Raw genomic sequence first — 21658 nt, 5'->3', positions numbered from 1 at the left:
CAGCACATCCAATGGAACAAAAAAGGTTTATTCACCCGTGCGACTTTTCAGCAACACAGAGCCTTTCTCAAGCATCTGTGTAGCTGAAACGTTGCGCGGGTGAATAAACCTTTTTTGTTCCATTCGATGTGCTGCCTGGATTCCTTCTTTGTACACATGTGACTAGGACGGCTGGATCCAGTCCTGTTGGGCTTTGCACTCCGTAACTGTATATCATTCTGGTGCTGTTATTTCCATTGACTTTGATACGGCTATGTAACACAGCCACCACCTGCTGAGTATGAAGCGAGCTCAGCCCGTGAGCCCCCTCCATACGTCCCCTTAACGGCTGTCACATACATGTTCGTGACATGTCGTTAAGGGGTTAATGTTTGTTGTAGAATTAAGTTATGCAGATTTCCAATATGCTTTCTGTATTCATTTCTCATGGCTTTCAAGATCACGCCTTGTTATTCAGTAGGAACAATTATTTTTTCATTCCAGTGGATAAATTGTTGTCCATGTTCATGTGATTGGCACACAGGTGCATGGCTCGTTACAAGACACAACTCTGATGCACATATAGTAACTGTAACGAGCTTTGCACTTTTGTGACTTGACTAGGACAGAGTTTTATCCACTGGAAGTCAACAATGAATGTTCCTACTGAATAACAACAAGCAGAGATATTCTGGTCGTGGCTCAGCCAGCTTCGTTTCTCCCTACTCGCAGCCAGGATGCCCCAGTTTCCAATAGCATCTGCTTGTGGTTGCTGTGCAACATGGTGTTGGCCTTCGAGGCCATGCCCTATGCCCAATTTTGCACAAGGCCTCTCCAGTGGACCGTCTTCGCACTCTGGAACATATACCAGGATTACTTGGACAAGTCGATCCTCGTGCCCCCATAGTGTTTGTCGGGAGTTTCCCTGGTGGGAAATCTCCTAGGGCCGGTTCTTCTCTCCAGTGGCTGGTCATCTTGACGAATGCCAGCCTCTAGCTCTGAGGTGCGGTATTCAGCCTTCTCACCGTTCAGGACACATGCTCGATGGACGTAGAGCTGCCCTAGATTAATTTTCTAGAATTGAACAACTCTATTCCAGGGTCGCCTGTTCCGAGTCCAGATCGACATCTCAACCATCAGGGCGGAACCAGGGGCAGATCGACTATGTGGAAGATATCTCTGATACTCTACTGGGCAAATAATCACATCCTAGCCCGCTCAGCGTACAATGGCTCAGTTGTGGAAAACTGGTATGCAGACTTCATTTGTCGGGAGAATATAGATGTTCCTCCAGATCTGCCGGAGATGGGGCACTCAAGACGTCGATCTTTTCACGTCCCACTTTATCCATAGGGTTCTAGCCTACGTGGCCAGGACTCTGGGATCCCAGGGCTCTTGCCATCAATGCCCTGGTCACTCCTTGGAAAGGGTTCTCTATTCTGTATCTCTTAAATCCCCTTTTGCTACTGCCCAGAGCTCTCAATCTGGTCAATTTGGAGGGCATACCAGTCATGCAGTTAGCCCTAAGACTGACTTTACTGGGTCTGGTACACAGTCCTCGTAAATGTATTTACGGACGCCCCATGCTGCCTGTCACTAGAACGCTTTATCCTTTTTCAAGTTCCACTGTTCAAACCCACCTCCACTTAGTTTAACAGGGTGGATGTTGAAGCCAAAGTACAGTACTGAGATTACACATTCTATCTGAGCCTGTAATTCACACTGTTAAAGGCCAGGAAGCCTCAGTCGACCAAGGTGTACCACCAGACGTGGAAGTCCTGTTTCCGTTGGTGTGAGCAATGCAGTTTCCATCCCTTGGTGTGCTCCACCCCTAAGATTCAGTTTTTCATGCAGTCCAGTCTGGATCAGGGCCTGCCTTCCTTTTAAAGGACAGGTCTCTGCTCTCTCTTCTTTTTCAGTGAACACTGGCTTTCTGTGCACAGGTGAAGACCTAGACCTTCTTGCAGGATGTGGTGGATGCCGTCCCTCCTTTTCAGCATCCCTCTGAACTCTGGGATCTCAACCTGGTACTCGGAGCTCTCCCTGCCCCCCCCCCCCCCCATTTGAGCCAGTATGGGATATCTTGCTCAGTATTTCCTGAAGGTTGCCTTCCTTTCAGCCATTACTTCGATCAGACGGGTTTTGGAACTGGCAGGGATATCCTGTAAGGCTGGATTCACACGAGCATGTTCAGTCCGTAAAGGACGGAACGTATTTCGGCCGCAAGTCCCGGACCGAACACAATGCAGGGAGCCGGGCTCCTAGCATCATAGTTATGTACGACGCTAGGAGTCCTTGCCTCTCCGTGGAACTACTGTCCCGTACTGAAAACATGATTACAGTATGGGACAGTTGTCCCGCAGCGAGGCAGGGACTCCTAGCGTCGTACATAACTATGATGCTAGAAGCCTGGCTCCCTGCAGTGTGTCCGGCCCGGGACTTGTGGCCGAAATACGTTCCGTCCTTTACGGACCGAACATGCTCGTGTGAATCCAGCCTAAGTCTCACTACCTGATTATCTTCAGGGATGAGGTAGTGTTCCGTCCCATACTATCCCTGCTGCTGAAAGTGTCTCTGCCTTCCACATCAATGAGGACAATGTCAATCCCTTCCTACTCATTGTGTTGATGTGTTTAAAGCAGTTCACACCTACCTTGCGGCGACTGAAACCTTTAAGACGCTCTCACTCTCTTTTTTGTGATCCCCGAGGCGCTGCATAAGTGTCTTTTGGCTTCCAAGGCTATCATTTCTCATTGAATTGCGTCTGTGATTCTGGAATCCTATCGGTCCAAAGACCAGGTTCCTCCCTTACCGACCATTCCATGAGGGCTATCGGCATATCCTGAGTGGAGAAATACCAGGCTTCGATCTCTCTGGTTTGCAAACCTACTATGTGGGCTTCGGTGCAGACCTACATGAAGTTCTACTAAATTCATACTCTAGCTTCCTCTGATGCCAGCCTCGGTCGCAAAATACTCTAAACTGCTGTGCGCATTGAAGATTCCATATTTTGCTCATCCTCTGGGACTGCTTAAGGATGTGACATGGTGCTCTTTCCCCTAATGATATTAACAAGATAATTAGATTTTTGAATGAACCGTAAAACCCCTTTCTCGTTGAACTCATTGGGAGTCCGGATCCCACCCTCTTGTTTTTTTCCTGCGCCCCGGACTTTTATATTTTATATGTTTCATACAGTTTAAGAAATTAAAGCTGGGCTTTGAATGGTTGCTATAAGCTACATGCCATTTTTGATAAATGAGGACCATTGTGGCTAAAATGGTTACACTGCCATCAGTTGCTATCGAATGCCAGAATCTGCAGTTGCGTGTTTTATATTTTGCTTTGTTTTTAGATTTGCTTTTGTTTTTAGTTTTGTTTTTAAATACATATATGTAGAGAGAAACTATTTAATTAACAACATATAATCCAGCATCAAAATCCAGATGCATTTTGAAACGTATCTCTGAATAAATTCTGTTTGTGGAATTTGGTATAGAGAATGGATGTTACCAGCAGGTAAAGCTGATACACATCTACTGTAAAAAATTTATTTTATGTTTGTGTAAACAGTCTTTGCTTATCAGAGTGCGTCCTGGTGTTTGTTTTTTTATTTATCCTTGCTCTTTGATGTGGCCTATGTGGATTGTACACGAGTGATCGTATTTATTTTTTGGTTTGTTTGTAGAAAGAGGAGTCGTCTTTGGCAGCAGTGAGGAGTAGAGTTGTACGATTACTTGGATCTCTAGGAGGACAAATTAATCGCAGCCTGGTAACAGGTAACTTTTCTTATTGTGTATAAAAAACTTTGCTTATGTTCTTAAACAACGGTACATTTGTGCATTAAACTACAGCTAGGATTATTAAAGACATGCACAATAATATGACCCCCATATAGTGCTCAAATAATAAAGCCAAACAGTTCCCACTCAGTGCTCCAATACAGCATAAAATGGTTGTCCCAAGAGTATCATTTATGACCTATCTAAGGCAGGTAATTTCTGATTGCTGGGGACCCTACCTCTGGGACCCCTGCCGATCACTACAGCAGGGTTCCCGAAACCCCCATTCCCCCTCACTGCACTATCGCAGTAAGATGGAGTTTGAAGGGGGCAGAGGACTAGCATGCATCCTTCTGCTCCATTCAAATCCTATTGGACCTCACCAGATGGTTACAGGGCCGGGCGGACAACCGTTCTCAAGATGAATGCGAGTCCCAGTGCTGGGACCAGCATCTATCTGACATTTGTGGCTTATCTTGTGAATATATGGCCATACATGTTCAAGATGGGAGACCATTTAAGAGTCCAAAGTGAAATAATTATTGCCCTGGTATAGACTTTCTATGTGAAGCCCGTCTTCAGGCATTTGTAATATAAGAACATTTGTAATATATCTTATTAGAGAAAAATGTCACCTTCCTTTTTTTTTTTTTTTTTTTTTTTTTTTAACTTATCAGGCTCTGAATTTACTGCTTTCTCAGCTCAGCTCACCCTGGGATCCGGTTACAGCTGCAGGGAAGGGGGTAGTAGAACAGTGGGACCAGAGTGAGTGGGAGAGAGGCGAAAGACAGATTGCTTCAGCTGCTCACTCATAGTAAGATTTATATCTCACCCCAGTGCCGGAGTCTTGGCTACACTGCTCATTACTGCTGTATAATATACTGCTGCAGCTTTTATATTTATATATATATATATATATATATATATATATATATATATATATATATATATATATATATTGTGACAGTGTATAGAAGACATGATAGCAATTAGGTTCCACCCACTAGCTCAGAGACCACTGAGTATTAGAGCGAGAAACTGCAGAGGGGAAAACTGCTTAAAAAAAAAAATCAGAATACAAGTCCTATAATGGCTTGTCATGTACACACTTATGACAGCTGATTTGGAAAAGTAATTTCCAAGTGAAGGTGCGCATAAAATACCACAAATTGAAAAATACCTAGCTCTAAAACTGGTACAAAGTGGAGTCGTTGCCCATTGCAGCCAATCAGATTTGACTTCCCCTATTCAGAAGCCCTTTGGAAAATGAAAGCAGTGACCTGATTGGTTTCCATAGGCAGCAACTCCACACTACTTTTACACCAGTTTTGATACATCATCCCCAATGGCTCCAAAAGTGGATTAGAAATAAAACGGTTTGTCATCAATTGTAAACAAAAACATGTATTACACAGTAACTATGTGTGATTTTCATAATTTATGTGGATTTACTTATTTTCTGGTTTATGAACTATTTTAATTATTGTCTCTTTTGCTTTAAAAGCTACATCTACTGAAGAAATGATAAAGAATCATGTTTCATGGGACACTGAAAAAAGACTGAGCTTTGCTGTACCATTTGCTGATTTGAAACCTGTGATCTACTTGGATACATTTCTGCCACGTGTCACAGAACTTGCACTTTCTGCCAGTGACCGACAGACAAAAGTACCTTTTGTATTTATTTTTGCATTTTTATTTCAGTGAATCTGATAAATGAGATTAACACAAGAAATATTTTTAGAGAGTTTTAAAAGTTTGCTCTTACAGCTGGCAGTATCCAAACGTTTACTGTAGATAGGCTTTGATGAGACAGATAAATTCCAAAAGTGCGTCCTTTTGGCTTATATGTGGCAAGTTTACATGTGGTTGTTTTTGCAAAGGCTGTTACATTTTTCCGAACCGCACAAGGGGTTATAAACCTTGCCACTAGGAGATTGAGGCTATGTAGAATAAAAGGTTGGCTCCTCTTATGGAGACTGTACCCCCTTTACAGGCGTCAGAATAATCAGTTTCAGCCTAGTGTCTGTCTTCAATAAAATAACTCTTCTGGAATTGCCTTGAAAGTTTCAAAATATTTTCGCTGGAAATAACGCCATCAAAGATGTCAATTTTTATTTTTTTTCTAGTGTTGGATTCATTAAGAAACAGATTCCACATCCTTTTTTTGGTTCATTCCTGGGCCTGTGTCGTAATGGTTACTTGGTTCGTTTTCGCTGTGGACCAGGATATGGTTTCTATTTCGTTTTTGCTTCAAGTTTTGCTTCTCCAGTTGTTGTTTTTTTTTTTTCTACTTCTTTTACACAAACGGACTAGCCTGATGTCTATAGAAGTGATATAATTTGCATTGCTAAAGCCAACCTTTTCTTCTACCTAGTGGCAGGGCCTATACCCAGTGCTGTGCCCCAATGAATCCTACTAGAAAAAGTTTATACAGATAGTACAAGAATCAAATTTTTCATTTTGTTTTTAAAGAAAAGTAATAACAGTTTTTTTTGTTTAGCTCTAACAATCTGTAAGTATTGTATACGAAACTACACCCACTCACACACACAGATTATCCATAACATTAAAACCGCCTGCCTAAAACAGCTCTGTGCCATCAAGGCATGGACTCCAGAAGAACTCTGAAGGTGTCCTGTGGTATCTGGTGCCAAGAAGTTAGCAACAGATCTAAGTCCTATAAGTTGCGAGGTTGGGTCTCCAAGTCAATCGTGTGGCCATAAGGGTCTATTAAAATTGCCGTACGGTTTTGCATACAAATGTAAAAAGTAGTTTTATCCAAAACACAGCACGGCTATCAACAATAAATTTCAAAACCACTCCGGACAGCACGGTGCTGTTTTCAGACGCATCGCGCCCACGTCTAAGCTATCCCGTGTGGCAAACTTCAGGATCTAAGTGATAATGACAAAGGAAAAATTTTAATGGCTAGATGACAGGCATTTTTCAGATAGTCAGCAGTTTTTCAGGCAACACCGCGCAGCCACTAAAAATCAAGCTTCTAAGCTGAACAGCATGTCTCCACAGGTTTCAGCTGCATCGCGCCCTTGTCAATGCTACCCATGTGGTCCTTATATATGCTAAGCCATGACAGGTGCCATAGTAACGAGGTAATCCGTGTTATTCACTTCACCTGTTAGTGGTTTTAATGTTATGGATATATAGATATACAATGCGTTCGGAAAGTCTTCAGACCCTTTCAATTGTTTCCCATTTTGTTATATTGAGGTCTTGTGCTACAATAAAAAAAAAATATTTTTTTTTCCCATCCTTGTGCACTCATTACCCCATAAAGACAAAGTGAATACAGAATGTTAGTAATCTTTGCTAATTTATTGAAAAGGAAAAAAACGAAAATATTGCATTGACAGAAGTATTCAGACCCTTTACTCAGTACTTAGTTGAAAAACCTTTGGCAGCACTAACCGCCTCCAGTCGTCTTGGGTATGATGCCACCAGGTTTGCGCACCTGGATTTGGGGATTTTCTGCCATTCTTCTCTGCAGATCCTCTCGAGCTCTGTCAGGTTGAATGGGGACTGTCGGTGGACAGTTATTTTCAGGTTTCTCCAGAGATGTTCGATTGGATTAAAGTCAGGGCTCTGGCTGAGCCACTGAAGGACATTCTCAGAGTTGCACCTAAGCTAGTCCTGTGTTGTGTTGGCTGTGTGATTAGGGTCATTGTCTTGTTGGAAGGTGAACCTTCAGCCCAGCATTCTGGATCAAGTTTTCATTAAGAATATCTCTGTACTTTGCTCCATTCATCTTTCCCTCAACCCTGACCAGTCTTCCTGTCCCAGCCGCTGAAAAACACCCCCACAGCATCATGCTGCTACCACCATGCTTCACTTGTAGGGAGGGTATTGAGCAGGTGAGTGCAGTATGATGGGGAAAAACTTTTTTTTTTTTTTATTGTAGCACAAGGCCTTAACATAACAAAGTGAAAGGGTCTGGACGCTTTCCAAATGCAAAATATATATATATATATATATATATATATATATATATATATATATATATATATATATATATATATTATACACGCACTGAATGGCCACTTTATTAGAGACACACCCATCTAGTATAGGTTTGAACCTCATTTGGCTTTCAGCGTTGCAGCAATTTGTCGTAGCATAGTTTCCAGTAGGTTTTGAATCCATTCAATGGTAATATTGACCCATGCGGACAGGATAGCATCTCACAGTTGCTGTTAAAATGTTCTTCTGCCATAGGGTAAACAACTGCGTAATGAACTTGTTCGGCTACAATTCTTCGGTAAGCCTTACTGTTCAAACGTCCATCCACAGGTATCAGGGGACTCAGGGTGTTCCAAAGAAAAACCTCCACAATATTGCTCCACCTTCACCAGCCTGAAATGTTGATAACTGACATGAAGGGTTCATCGATTTTATGCTACTAGCATCAATTCCTGACCCACCCATCAGCATGGTCCAACAGAAATCGGGATTCATCTGACCAGGCGATGTTTTTGCTCGGTGATCCAATTTTTGCGCTTTTTTTCCCATTGGAGCCTTGCCTTTTGTTTTACTAAGACAGTAATGGCACTCGAACTGGTCGTCTGCTGTTAAATCCCATATGTGATAAGAAAAGACGAGACTTACATTTGAACATATTAGTTGAAGTACCAACGTTGCACTGCTTATTCGTCAAAACTGTTCTTGACACCTGCCTGTGACCACTTTCGATGAGTTATTGATGCCGGTGAATGTTTTTTTTTTTTCCGATCATATCATTTTTAGTTTACACTAGACACCGTTGCACAAGAAAACCCCATAAGGTTGGCAGTTTTGAAATACTGGCCCGAGGTTGTCCTGCAACAATGACCTTGCCTCGTTCGAAGTCGCTCCGTTTGCTCAATTTATTTATTTTTTAAAAATATATTTTTGCTTTTTAACAACGAAGAAAAAAATAATTGTGTATCATACAGTGAGGCAATGAACAATACTCAAACCTGGTTAGAATACATAACAGAAGTAGGTAATACACAATCATGGAGGTATCATTTCTGAAGTAAGGTATTCGTTCGAGTAAACAGGGCAGTGGAAATTACAATTGCCACCCAAAGGTGATAAACCAACAGCCATCACACAAACAGAAGTGCACCACCTATCCCCCCCAACCCCACATAGTACTAAAGGATAGATTAACATTTTTTTTTTTTAATGTCTATTCACACTGAAACCGGATTCATGGAAAACGTTATTTTATTCTGCACTCCGGGGTGTCTAATTGCAGAAGGGAAGTTCCAATCATGAAAGGGCAGGTAATTCTAATAAAGGGGCCATTCAGTGTATATATGTATACATTTTTTATTTTTTTTAATCATCTGTTTATGCAGCTTGTTTTCTATAACACTGTTCTTATTTCCATAAGGTTGCCGCTTGTGAACTTTTACATAGCATGGTTACATTTATGTTGGGAAAAGCATCTCAATTACCTGATGCCCAAGAAGGGCCCCCTCCGATGTACAGACTATTCAAACGCACATTTCCTGTGTTGCTCTGCTTGGCCTGTGATGTTGATCAGGTATGTTTGGATGGCTACATTTCATAAATCTAGACCTATACATATATGTAAGCGCTGAGCAAGCATTCTGGCCAAATATTGCCCTTCAGATATTTGCTTAATTAACCCTTTTAGGACCAGACTAATTTTTGTTTTTATTCTTTTATTTTTTCCTCCCCGCCTTCAAAAGTCATAATTTTTTTTTATTTTTTCATTGACACAGCCATATGAGGGTTTAATTTTTATGGGACAAATTGTACTTTGGCGCTGTTTAATATTATGTGTGATTCGCATGATCAGGTGACTGGTTAAAAGGAAAACTGAAATGTATATAGTTTTGCTATGTTTTAGTGCATTTAAAAAAAAAAAAATGTTTGAAAAAAAAATAAATAATTATTATTATTTGCATCACCATATTGTGAACCCCCGTAACTCTTTTTTTTTATTTTTTTTATTTCTGTGTACACAGCTGTGTAAGGCATCTTTTTGTACGGGAAAATGTTGTTTTTATTAATACCATTTTGGGGAGTGCCTAGCATTTTAATCACTTTTTATTACATTTTTGGGGGGTTTAAGTAGCAAAAAAAACTGTGATTCGGCCATTTTGATTTTTTTATCCCGCTATGGATAAATATTTTTATACTTTTATAGTTCACGCATTTTAGGACGTGGGGGTACCTAAATGCTTTTGTTATTTAGGAAAAGGAGGTTGATTTTGAATATATATATGTGTGTGTGTGTGTGTGTGTGTGTGTGTGTGTGTGTGTGTATATATATATATATATATATATATATATTTATTATAGTATAATTTTTTTCTATTTAAAAAACCCACGAAAACCCTTTTTTTATTTTTACATTTTTCTATTACTTTTATTTAGCTCCCCTAGGGGGCTCGAACCTGAAATCATTATATCGCTTATGCCAGTGGTCTCAAACTCGGCCGGGTAAGTGGGCCACATATAGAAAAAATTAGAAGTTGACGTGCCGCATTTCAACAATCCAGTTTAAGTGTCGCTAAATGCAGTCCGGCAGCTCAGTTTGCAGCGTTTGGCAGAAACACAAATGTCATGATTGGGCAGCCCCTGTTAAAACGATGCCACAGTGCCCTCGGCAGACGGTGCCACAGTGCCCTCGGCAGACGATGCCACAGTGCCCTCGGCAGACGATGCCCTCCGCTTTGGGGAAGACCCTGACAACACTGTCCATATATGGACAACGATGTCAGGGAATTTCACAGAGTCACGGAGCAGAGCCTTTACTAGTGTCTCTGTGTCCCGCGGGCCGCAGATGACAGCCTCAGGGGCCGTGGGCTTGAGACCCCTGGCTTATTCCATACACTGCAATATCACAGTTTTGCAGTCTAAGGCACAATCCGTACATTACTATTGAGACCTTCCACAGGTCTCAATAGCAATCTACTGATAGCAGGCCTGGGAGCGTTCACAAGGCTCACAGCTGCTATAGAAGCACACCAGCTCCCGAGATTTTGCTGCGTGGGATCAGGTGACCGGTTAAAAGGAAAACTTAAATTTAAAAAATAAAACTCAGATGCCTGTGGTCACATCTGACCTCTGCATCTGAGGGGTTAAATGCTTGCGATCAGAGATGTCTCTAACCGCAAGCATTGGTGCGGAGTCCCTGCTGTGTCCGACTTCTGAGCGTGCGCCATGTTTAAAAACCCTTTCCCGAAGTAAATAGGCATATTAGCGACGAGAAAGTGTTAATACAAAGTGAACTTGGTAAAATTAGAGTTATTTATTAAATAAGAACAGTGATGTAGCTCTTGGCCTATTTGACCGCCAGTTATTTTTAAACTAAAGTTTTGTCTTGTCTCATTTGGGGCACACCGCATAACTAGGAGTTTTGATTCTAGGAAATAATTGGTGGAATTTAATGAGGCATTTCATATGCCAGTCTTAAACAGAAGGGCATTTAAGTAAAATGCGCCAAATTTATTAATAGGCGCTCGCCACCTAATAAATTTGGCTCATCTTTGCCTGTATTAAAGACAGAATTTTAGAACTGTTGTAGCTACTTGAGTTTTATCAAAGTTTCCCCATATGTAGCAAAGTTGAACGTGACTGATAAATTGCTGCAGCGTGATATCACACAACAAAAACCATTGAAAAGCCATTGAAAAGGTGAAGTTACATTTTCTTGCCACTGTATTTAACCCGTTAACAGTCAAGTCAACGTCTTCTACATCCGTAGTTCCAGGCAATGTCACTTTTGTCATAGCAATTTCATGTAATTACTTAAGTGTCTAATGGAGAGCGCTCTGGACAGCAGTGTACTACCTTGTGTATGTATACAAACTCCAGACTTTCTTAAATGTGACGTCACTCATCAGTGGTGCATTGGCCTGCAGAGGCCAAAGCTCAGACTGCTCCTATGCGTTTTGATGAAGAATGGCTTTCTTCATCAGGGAATACTCCGCAGGCCAATGTATCAGTGGTGAGTAACTTTACAACCAAGGAAGTCTGAAGTTTGTATGCATACACATGGGAAATGCTTCCGGCCAGAGCACTCATCCTTCAGCATAGACTCAAGGTATTATTATTTTTAAGTTCACGTCACTTTGCACTCAGGAGGTGTAATTACAGGCATAATTACATTGACATAAGTAACATTGCCTCCATTAATGTGTGTTACTAAAGAGAGTGGAATCTTAGCCAGTTACAAGCTGAAGTAGTTTTCGGCTATAATTTATGCCACTTTCTGGTGTAAATCGGTCGGGCTCCTACTGCTAAGCCCTGGCCACTTTTTAGAAAAGAGGCAAGAATGGTATCCTTTGCACAAAACAGGCAAGCATAATTTGAATTTTTTCCACCAGAAAACTGGCGCAACTACTTTAACCCCTTCCCGAACCCCCCACGTAGATTAACGGGCTGCAGCACTGGTCCTTGTGCCTGCAGCCCGTTAATCTACGTGTGCTCTTAACAGAGCACACAGGTGCTCCCCGCAGCCCGGCATCTCCCAGTACAGGGGGAAAACATCGGGTCGGATCACAGCGGTGATCCAAACCAATTAACCCCTTAAATGCGGCAGTCAATGGCAAAGGCTTCCGGTCTGCCATCTATGGAAGGCGATTAGGTCCTGCCAGAGGCAGGAGTTAATATGCCCCCTGTCAGTGTGAAACGGACAGGTATAATACCCTGCAATACATAAGTATTGCAGGGTATTATAACAACGATCCAACAATTGGATCTTCAAGTCCCTAGTGGGACTAAAAAATAAAAAAATAAAAGTTCACAATTTTTAAAAAAAAGTTAAATTTCAAAATAATAAAATTAAAAATCGCCCTTTTTCCCTTATAAAGTTATTTATTATTAGGAAAAAATAAACTATGCATAATTGGTATCGCTGCGTCCGTAACAGCCTGAACTATAAAAATATAATGTCATTTATCCCGCACGGTGACCACCATAAAAAAAAATAAAAAAATACTGATACCAGAATCGCTATTTTAAGTCACTTCAGCTCCCCAAAAATTTAATAACTAAGGATCAAAAAGTCGCATGTACTCAAAAATGGTACCAATAAAAATAAAGTTTGTTGCGCAAAAAACAAGCCCTCACACAACATTCGTGATGGAAAAATAAAAAAGTTGTGGTCTTAGAATATGGCGACACAAAAACTAAATTGTTTGTTTTTTTTAAAACCGTGATTTTATTGTTCAAACACCGTAAAACATAAAAATCCTATATACATATGGTATCGCCGTAATCGCATTGACCCACAGAATAAATTAAATATGTCATTTAGTGAACACCATAAAAAACAATCAAAGTTTTCACGGCCTAATTACACTAAATTCAGCAAAAAAACCTATGTGATCAAAATGCTCACCTTACCCCATGATAAAAATTTTTTAGGGCTGTAGTTTCCCAAATGGGGTCACTTCTGGGGGATGTCCACTGATTTGGTCTCGCAGGGGCTTTGCAAATGCGACATGATACCTGAAAACCAATCCAGCAAACTTGAGCTCCAAATGCCAAATAACGCTCCTTCCCTTCTGAGCCCTGCTGTGTGTCCAAACAGCCGTTTATTAGCACATATTGGGTATTGCCGTAATCAGGAGAAATTGCTTTACAAATCTTGGGGTGCTATTTCTTCTTTCTTCCTTGTAAAAATGAATAATTTCTACGTTTTATTGGAAAAAATTTTGATTTTGATTTTTACGGACGGATTCCACTAAATTCAGCAATAAAACCTGTGGGGTTAAAATGCTCTATACCCCTTGAGGGGTGTATCCTTGAGGGGTGTAGTTTGCCAAATGGTGTCCTTTTGGGGGTGTTTCCACTTTTTTGGCACTACAAGACCTTTTCAAACCTGACATGGTGCCTAAAATATATTCTAATAAAAAGGAGGCACCAAAATCCTCTAGGTGCTCCTTTGTTTCTGAGTCCATTAGCACACTAGAGCCACATGTGGGATATTTCTAAAAACTGCAGAATCTGGGCATGAAATAATGAGTTGCGTTTCTCTGGTAGAACCTTTTGTGTTACAGAAAAAAAATGGATTAAAATGAATTTTCTGATAAAAAAAAAAAAGAATGTTTACATTTCCCCTCTACTTTGCTTTAATTCCTGTGAAACACCTAAATGGTTAAGAAACTTCCTAAATCCTGTTTTAAAAACTTTAAGGGGTGCAGTTTTTAAAATTGGGTGACTTATGAGGGTTTCTAATATATGAGGCCCTCAAAGCCACTTCAGAACTGAACTGGTCCCTATAAAAATAGGTTTTGGAAATTTTCTTGAAAATGTGAGAAATTGCTGCTAAAGTTCTAAGCTTTGTAACGTCCTAGAAAAATAAAAGGATGTTCAAAAAACGATGCCAACATAAAGTAGACATATGGGAAATGTTAATTAGTAACTATTTTGTGTGATATTTCACACCGAATAACCACCTCTGTAAATTGAAAGCTGAAGGCATGCCTGGAGAGAAGTACACCACACAGATGTCTGAGGTACAGCTTCAATGTCAGCCAGGAGGAACTGAACTTTATTCAGAACAAAGAAACACACACAGAGAAGACACATGCCCCTCCCTATAAGTTTTCCTATACATTCTTCTGCACACTCCTCTTTGCATTCCAGGGGGCGGTGTCTTCCATAGGTGTGTCCGACATGAACAAAGAACTTGTTATATATATCAGTATATTACACAAAGAACTGAAATGTATATACATATGTGTGAGGATAATATTTTTCAGACAATATACATAGTAATGATCCCTGACAGTATTGCTGTCTGTTTTACAAGGAGATGCATTTAAATTTAGAAAAATGCTAACTTTTGAAAATTTTCTCTAAAGTTTGGTGTTTTTCACAAACAAATACTGAACTTATTGATCAAATTTTTCCACTAACAAAGTACAGTGTGTCACGACAAAACAATCTCTGAATCGCTTGGATAGGTAAAAGCATTCAAAAGTTATTACCACAAAAAGTGACACGTCAGATTTGAAAAAATCTGCTGCGTTCTCAAGGCCGAAACAGGCTCGGTCCTGAAGGGGTTAATAAATCTCCCCCAACAATCCTACCCACGCTGTTAAATGGAAATATGGAATGCTTACTCTATAATTCCATGTCGTATCTTCTTTTTTCCATGCAATGCTTTTACCCTACAATTCAACTGATTTTCTTGTTAATATCATTGGGGATACAGCACCAAATAGGCCTCTGCCGATAGGAGGCCGACTCTAGGTAGGAAAGAAGTGTTGGCTCCGACCAGGTAGACTACCCTTTCTACAGACACTGGGCTAATCCGTTTTTACCTAGTGTCCGTAGTTAGTCAGATAGATCTGCTGATCAGAAATGCTGCAATTTTATTATTTTAGTTTTATTTCTTTTGCTTTTTATTTGGTTTGTTTTCAGCCTTGGACATTGTTAGCCTGGGCCTCCAGCCTAGTTAACCTCCCTGAGGGTGCTAGGAAACCAGACCGTACTGCGCTTCCTCCCTCTCGGTCGCATTATCCCCCTCTTTATTCCGTAGGTGGAATGCAGGTAATCCCACTGCTGTGAGGGGACTCCTAGGAGGTGACCATGCGTGCACCTGAAGACATCGGACAGGTGAGAATTACACCCCCCCTCCCTGCTATCTCGAAGAGGCTGATGCAGAGTGTCTGTCCCCTCATCAAGTTCTTATAAATCTTTCCCTATCAAAACTAGTGCTGGGGAACCCTTGATTTATAGTCCGAACAAGACACAACATTTTCTGATCATTGCAATAATGGACACCTTACACATCAAAGATGACTCCCCTACCCCCTGAGAATAAGGTCTTCCACCGATACTGGCGCCAGCCTCTACTTTTTCCAAATTACAGTGAGTTTGAGTACATCCTCTCTAAGGATGCCTAATAGTTTTAAAGAGGACAGATATGCTGTTTCCATTTACAGAGGATTTTATCAACAAATAGGCAGTGGATCCGCCTATATTGCAGATTTCCAAGAGCACTACCCTTCTGCTGTATGATGCAGCGTCCCTTGCAGATTCCCTCGATAAGAGGTTGGAATTTAAATCCAATAGCTACTTTTTTGGCAGTAGGGTGTAGTCTTCGCCTGACCTTCATGCCCTCCTGAATTAGCAAAGTCTTCTCCTTCTGGGCCAGGCAACTTACCAGGGTTTCTCTGAGTGAGCATCTCCGGAAGACTTTACTGTTTGAACTTCTCAACTTTTTCATGGCTCCACGTTTTGATGTGAGGCCTCTATCGAGTCAGCCAGTTTCACTGGTAATTTTGCCGCTTTTTAGAAAGTACCTGGATGAGATAATCTTCGAGGCCACGAGCGTAAAAAGTTCCCTCCTTCCACGGGGTCGTTCACGACGTCAATAGCCTTCTCAACGTTCTCAGAGATTTCATTTCTTATCAACTTTTGCTCTCAGAGACCATAGAGGAAATCAAACTGTCCTGACTCTGAACGTCCATATTTTGGTGAGGGGACGAATACTTTCCTTTCAGGCAATACGACATGGAAGATGACTGAGTTTAAGAGGTGATATCGACAGGATGCAAAATTGAATTCCTGACCCTCCCCCCAGGTTGGTTCTTCCTATTGACCTTGCCTTGGGCCCCAGATTGTGCTCCTGATTTTTTTCTAGCTCTTCAGTTTCTTTTCCTGCAAAAATTTGTTGTCCCTATTCCTCTGTCATAGCGTTTCTATGGTTTTTACTCAAACTTCTTCACAGTCCCCTAAAAGGATGGGCTTGTCAGACCTATCTCAGATTTAAAGAAATTTAACTGCTTCACCCACGCTCAAAGATTCCAGGTGGAGTCCCTACAGTCACTAATCGCCTCGATATAGCTGGATGAATACCTTTCCTCCATTATTACTCACGATGCCTATCTCCACATTTAACTGCACCACCTCAGTTTTTTTTTTTTAAAGGATTTTGGTTGTACTGCTGTTTCTACATATCATACTCTTTTCTTCAAGCAGGCAATCCATCTTATAAAATGGACTGTAAGGAAGGTATGTTACAAAATTCTTCATCAAGCATTTTTTTTTAATACAGATTATGTTGCTTTTGCTCCCCACATGGATGACTGCTTGGTGAACGCTTTCTTCAGAGAGGGCAATGTTTTCAGCCTTAGGATTACCCTGGACACCTTTTACAGAGGTTCGGTTTGATCAACAACTGGGAGAAGTCATCCCTTGTCACAGCACATGGAGTTCCTGGGCATTATGTTCGACACTAGGACGGCAACAGTAGAAAAGGTTTGAGCCATTTGGGCTGAGATGTCTCTTTGTCAGTATGCTTCCTGCTCCATCCTCTTTTGGATGCAAGTGCTGGGCAGGATAATGTCAGCCTTCGAAGCTGTCTCATATGCACACTTCCATACACGCTTTCTTCCAGCGGGCAATTCTCTCACACTAACCTCTGTTTTTCCTGGACAAGTTGATACTCCTGCAGGGGATTTCTTTGGTGAAAGATTTCCCTGGTTATTTCTCATGGCCAGTCATTCTCTAGTGGCTGGTGATGTTGACGAATGCCAGCCTGTCAGGCTGGTGGCTTTTTATGGCCTTCACATGGTCCAGGGAAGATGTTTGAAGGAGAATGCTCTGTTACAGATCAACCTTCTGGAGCGGAGGGCCTTCTTTTTAGCCCTCTCGTATTATACCTCCCTTCTCCGGGACCATCTAGACCTGGTCCAGGCCAACATTTTCACAACGGTCGCCTATCTGAACCATCCGTGCGACACCAGCAGCTGGGAATCTATAAAGGAGTCCTCCCGGAATCTGTACTGGGCGGAAAATAGCATCCCATTCCCTTCTCACCTGGAGATTTGCTGTCAGATCTGCCAGAGGTGGGGCACTCCAGATGTGGACCTCTTTGCATATCGTCTGATCAACAAAGTTCCTCTCTACGTGGCCAGGTCTTGTGATACTCTGGTCCGAGTTGATGACTCCCTGGTCACTTTATGCGGGAGGTTTTCTTTTCTGTACCTTTTCCCTCCCCTTCCGCTCCTGCCCCGGGTTCTCATGCACATCAAGGCAGCGGGTTTTACTGCAATTCTGGTGGCCCATAACTGGCCCAGCAAAGCTTGGTATGCCGATCTCATCAATTTGCTCGCAGATGCGCCCTGGCCTCTTCCGCTTCAAACCAACCTTCTTACCCAAGGTGTGCTATTTTATCCCACTTAACAGCTGTGTTTAATGGTGTAGCCATCACTTCCATCAGATGGGTTTCTGAGTTGGCTGAACTTTCCTGTAAGTCTCCTTTTTTGTGATCCACGGTGTTCCTCCCTGTTTTAAACCTTTCTCCTAGTGGTTTCTGCCTTCCACGTCGATCGTCCTCCCCTCCTTTTGTCCCTCTACCTTACATCCACTGTGTGGATGTGGTCCAAGCTTTCATTCAAGCACTCTGATTCTATATTCCTGGTTCAAGAATGGCTACGCTTGGGCTTGGCGGCCTCCAAGGCTACTTTTGCTCATTGGTTTCAGTCTGCGATTGGGAAATCCTATTGGTCCAAGGATAAGGTTCCCTCTTTTGGGTTTTCGCCCGTTCCACAAGGGCTGTCAGTGCATCCTGGGCGTAATAGCACCAAATGTTTGTCTCTGAGGTCTGCAAGGCCTTGGTGTCCCCAAAAGTCTACCAGATTCAAAGCATGGCTTTCTCTAAATATTCTTTGTGTCTTGCAGTGGTGTGGGGTGCAGTGTGTGCTGCTGTGGGGGTCCGGGTGGGGAACTCCCACCACCCATGTTGGGCACTGGTTGTGGTCTTCCCTTTCCGTTCCTCCGCCGTTGGTACACGCTGTACCGCATAGTGGTGTGATGCACTCCAGTTTACGTTATATCTACATTATTTGTAAAGGATTCAGTGTGTGACATTGTTATACAGATATGTCGCATGGATATACATATATATATGTGATTCAGACTCTAAATGACACTAGGTTTTTGACACATAGGGTGAAGTGCGCATGCACTTTATTAGCCGTCTACATGTTGTGTCGGCAGTTGTCAGTCAGGGCAGAAGTGCAGATAATGGAGAAATCTACCACTGCACAGAACGCTCCTGATGTGGAAGACGCACGTGGGACGGTCTGATGAATCGCTATGCACCATTGGTCACCAGTATACAGGTTCATTATTTAAATCGAATTCCAGTACATTAACATCACGTCCTGACGAAGGGTGCGAAATGCGCGTCTAGGTGTTCCTCTCCTGAGATCACTGACAGCCATCATGCCAGCCACAGGTAATAGGATATGAAGTTATGTTGATCATTTATGTGTGCTAGACTACCTTATAGACTATATTGAAGGTGGATGTGCTAGTGGACTTCTGTCTAGAGGTATATTACATGCTCTCCCTGTGTGCTGTTGCCTACCTATTGCATATTATATATTACCATACACATTAGGCTATGGTGGTTATCTTTTGATGATCTTGGAATTTTCCTTTTTTAAGTATGTTTTAATATTTGTATGTACATTTATGTGAGTTTTTTTGGGGGTTTCTATAATTATGGAACAATAAAATTAATAATTTGGACTAATACATGTCTTAAGATTCTTTCTTGTATGGTACGTTAATATGAGACCTATATAGGTCTTCTCTTTTTCTAAAGCCAACCTAAATCGCAAGGTGCTCCAAGCTGCTGGAATGGCAGGTCTGCCCCAATGATATTAAGGCTGGATTCACACGAGCACACTGCAGGGAGCCGGGCTCCTAGCATACTTATGTACGATGCTAGGAGTCCCTGCCTCTCCTTGGAACTACTGTCCCGTACTGAAAACATGATTACAGTACGGGACAGTTGTGAGGCAGGGACTCCTAACATCGTACGTAACTATGATGCTAGGAGCACAGCTCCCTGCAGTGTGTCTTCGGTCCGGGACTTGTGGCCGAAATACGTACCATCCATTACGGAGGTAATGAGCTCATGTGAATCCAGCCTTACACGGAAATTGTATGTTTGTTCTCACCTTATCCCCTTGGTGGCATGTCATGTATGTATACATGACAGCCGCCAAGGGAAAGCATGGAGCGGGCTCACAGGCTGAGCCTACTTCATACTCTGCGTGTGTCTATGTTAAAGCCGACACTTGACGGCAACGGGCAGGTTCGCGGATAACGCCGAGCCCGCCCGTTTAACTACTTAGTTGCCGCTGTCAATAGGGTCCTTAGCATCAAAGCCATTAGAAAGAGGGGAGCGATCCCCCTCTATCAGCTCATTGTGCTGACTGTTGTTATATTAGCCTGGGAGCCTAATAAAGGCCTCCAGGTCTGCCATATTTGTGCTCCTATTAAGCCCTGCCTTTGGAGCTGGTAAAAATCACAATATACTGCAATACATACGTATTGCAGTATATTGTGTTAGCGATCCAACGATCAGTTTGTTTAAGTACTGTAGAGGAATTAATTTTTAAAAAAAGTTCAAAACTGGCCTGGTTCACACGGTGCTCAAAAAGACTACGTGTAAACGTGTCAATGCTTTTTAAAATACAGGCATTTTTGGCCCGTTTTTACGCGCTTTGGGTGCGTTTTTGGTGGGTTTTTTAGGAGTGTAATTAGGTTTTATTTTTACACTACGCATTTCTTTAACACGCCCGCGTGTGCTTTCTCTTTGATATCAATGGGAAGCCTAAATCATGCATTTTTTTAACGTGTTTTTTGGCACGTAGAACATGTCAAAAACGCTGTGTAAATAAGTCCTTTTTTTTAATATACAAAAAACTAAAAGTAAAAAAAAAAAACTATTCCCATTTTTCTCCTAAAGTAGAAAAATATTCTAGTTTAACATTATTTAACCTGTACAGTGAATGCTATAAAAAAATAAATCCTCAAACCGTAATCAAATATAAAATTATACAGTCTAACCGTGTCATTGTGATACAAAATAGTACAGTGCATTTCCGTGCAATTCATATAAAAGTTGAGATTTACAGTTACTAGTGAACATCAAAAAATAGTCTATTTGGACTATATTAATAAAGTGTCTAGTGGCAATTTAATAAATACACGTGTTTATAATTAAAATTTCCCAGGCTCACCATTCCGGATCCCTTCATAGATTTAAGTGCCGAACTTCCCGGCGTCTACATAATTAAGTCAAGAGTCAACGCTGCCGTCTACCAGGAAGTTTTAGAGCACTTCATGCTTCCCTCTCCTGACAAGCTTTATGGAGATTCTGATTTCATTCTCCAGCAGGACTTGGCACCTGCCCACACTGCCAAAAGTACCAATACCTGGTTTATAACCACAGTATCACTGCGCTTGATTGGCCAGCAAACTCGCCTGACCTAAATCCCATAGAGAATCTATAGGGTATTGTCAAGAGGAAGATGATACCCCAGACCCAACAATGCAGACAAGCTGAAGGCCGCTATCAAAGCAACCTGGGCTTCTATAACACCTCAGCAGTGCCACAGGCTGATCGCCTCCGTGCCACGCGGCATTGATGCAGTAATTCATGCAAAAGGAGCCCCGACCAAGTATTGAGTGCATATACTGTACATACTTTTCAGTAGGCCAACATTTTGGCATTAAAAATAATTTTTGACATTGGGCTTATATAATATTCTAGTTATCTGAGACAAAAAATGTTGAGTTTTCATTAACGGTTAGCCATAATCTTAAACATTAAAAGAAAAAAATGCTGGAAATCCCTAAAAAAAAATGGAATAAAAAGTGATCAAAAAGATGCATGTATCGTTAAAAGCTCCAGCTCGCCCTGCAAAAGAACAAGCCCTCACACGCTCAATCTATTGAAAAATATAGTTATGACTCTCAAAATATCGCGACAAAAAATGAATTTTCTTTTTAAGAAATATAATTTTGTTTGAAAAAGTGGTAAAACAAAAATCAACCTGAACAATAAAGTTATCTCACAGTTTTTACCGCACGTTGAACATTGT

The 21658-nt window shown here is 41.6% G+C and overlaps 1 protein-coding gene across 1 annotated transcript in view; it reads left to right on the top strand.

Annotated features, from left to right (window-relative positions):
- The window catches only part of LOC142696293 (DNA-dependent protein kinase catalytic subunit-like), a gene marked incomplete at its 5' end in the record, with an annotated part of 326262 nt that overhangs the window by 120648 nt on the left and 183956 nt on the right, over positions 1 to 21658 (top strand). Inside the window, 3 exons of the mRNA XM_075847621.1 lie at positions 3668 to 3758; positions 5266 to 5429; positions 9157 to 9309. Of these exons, the coding sequence (XP_075703736.1) occupies positions 3668 to 3758; positions 5266 to 5429; positions 9157 to 9309 (408 nt within the window). The remainder of the gene's footprint in view (positions 1 to 3667; positions 3759 to 5265; positions 5430 to 9156; positions 9310 to 21658) is intronic.

This window comes from Rhinoderma darwinii (genome assembly GCF_050947455.1).
Source record: "Rhinoderma darwinii isolate aRhiDar2 chromosome 5 unlocalized genomic scaffold, aRhiDar2.hap1 SUPER_5_unloc_50, whole genome shotgun sequence".
Lineage (NCBI taxonomy): Eukaryota > Metazoa > Chordata > Amphibia > Anura > Rhinodermatidae > Rhinoderma > Rhinoderma darwinii.
The sequence above is the reverse complement of the archived record's forward strand: the minus strand, read 5'-3'. Positions and strand labels throughout refer to the sequence as shown.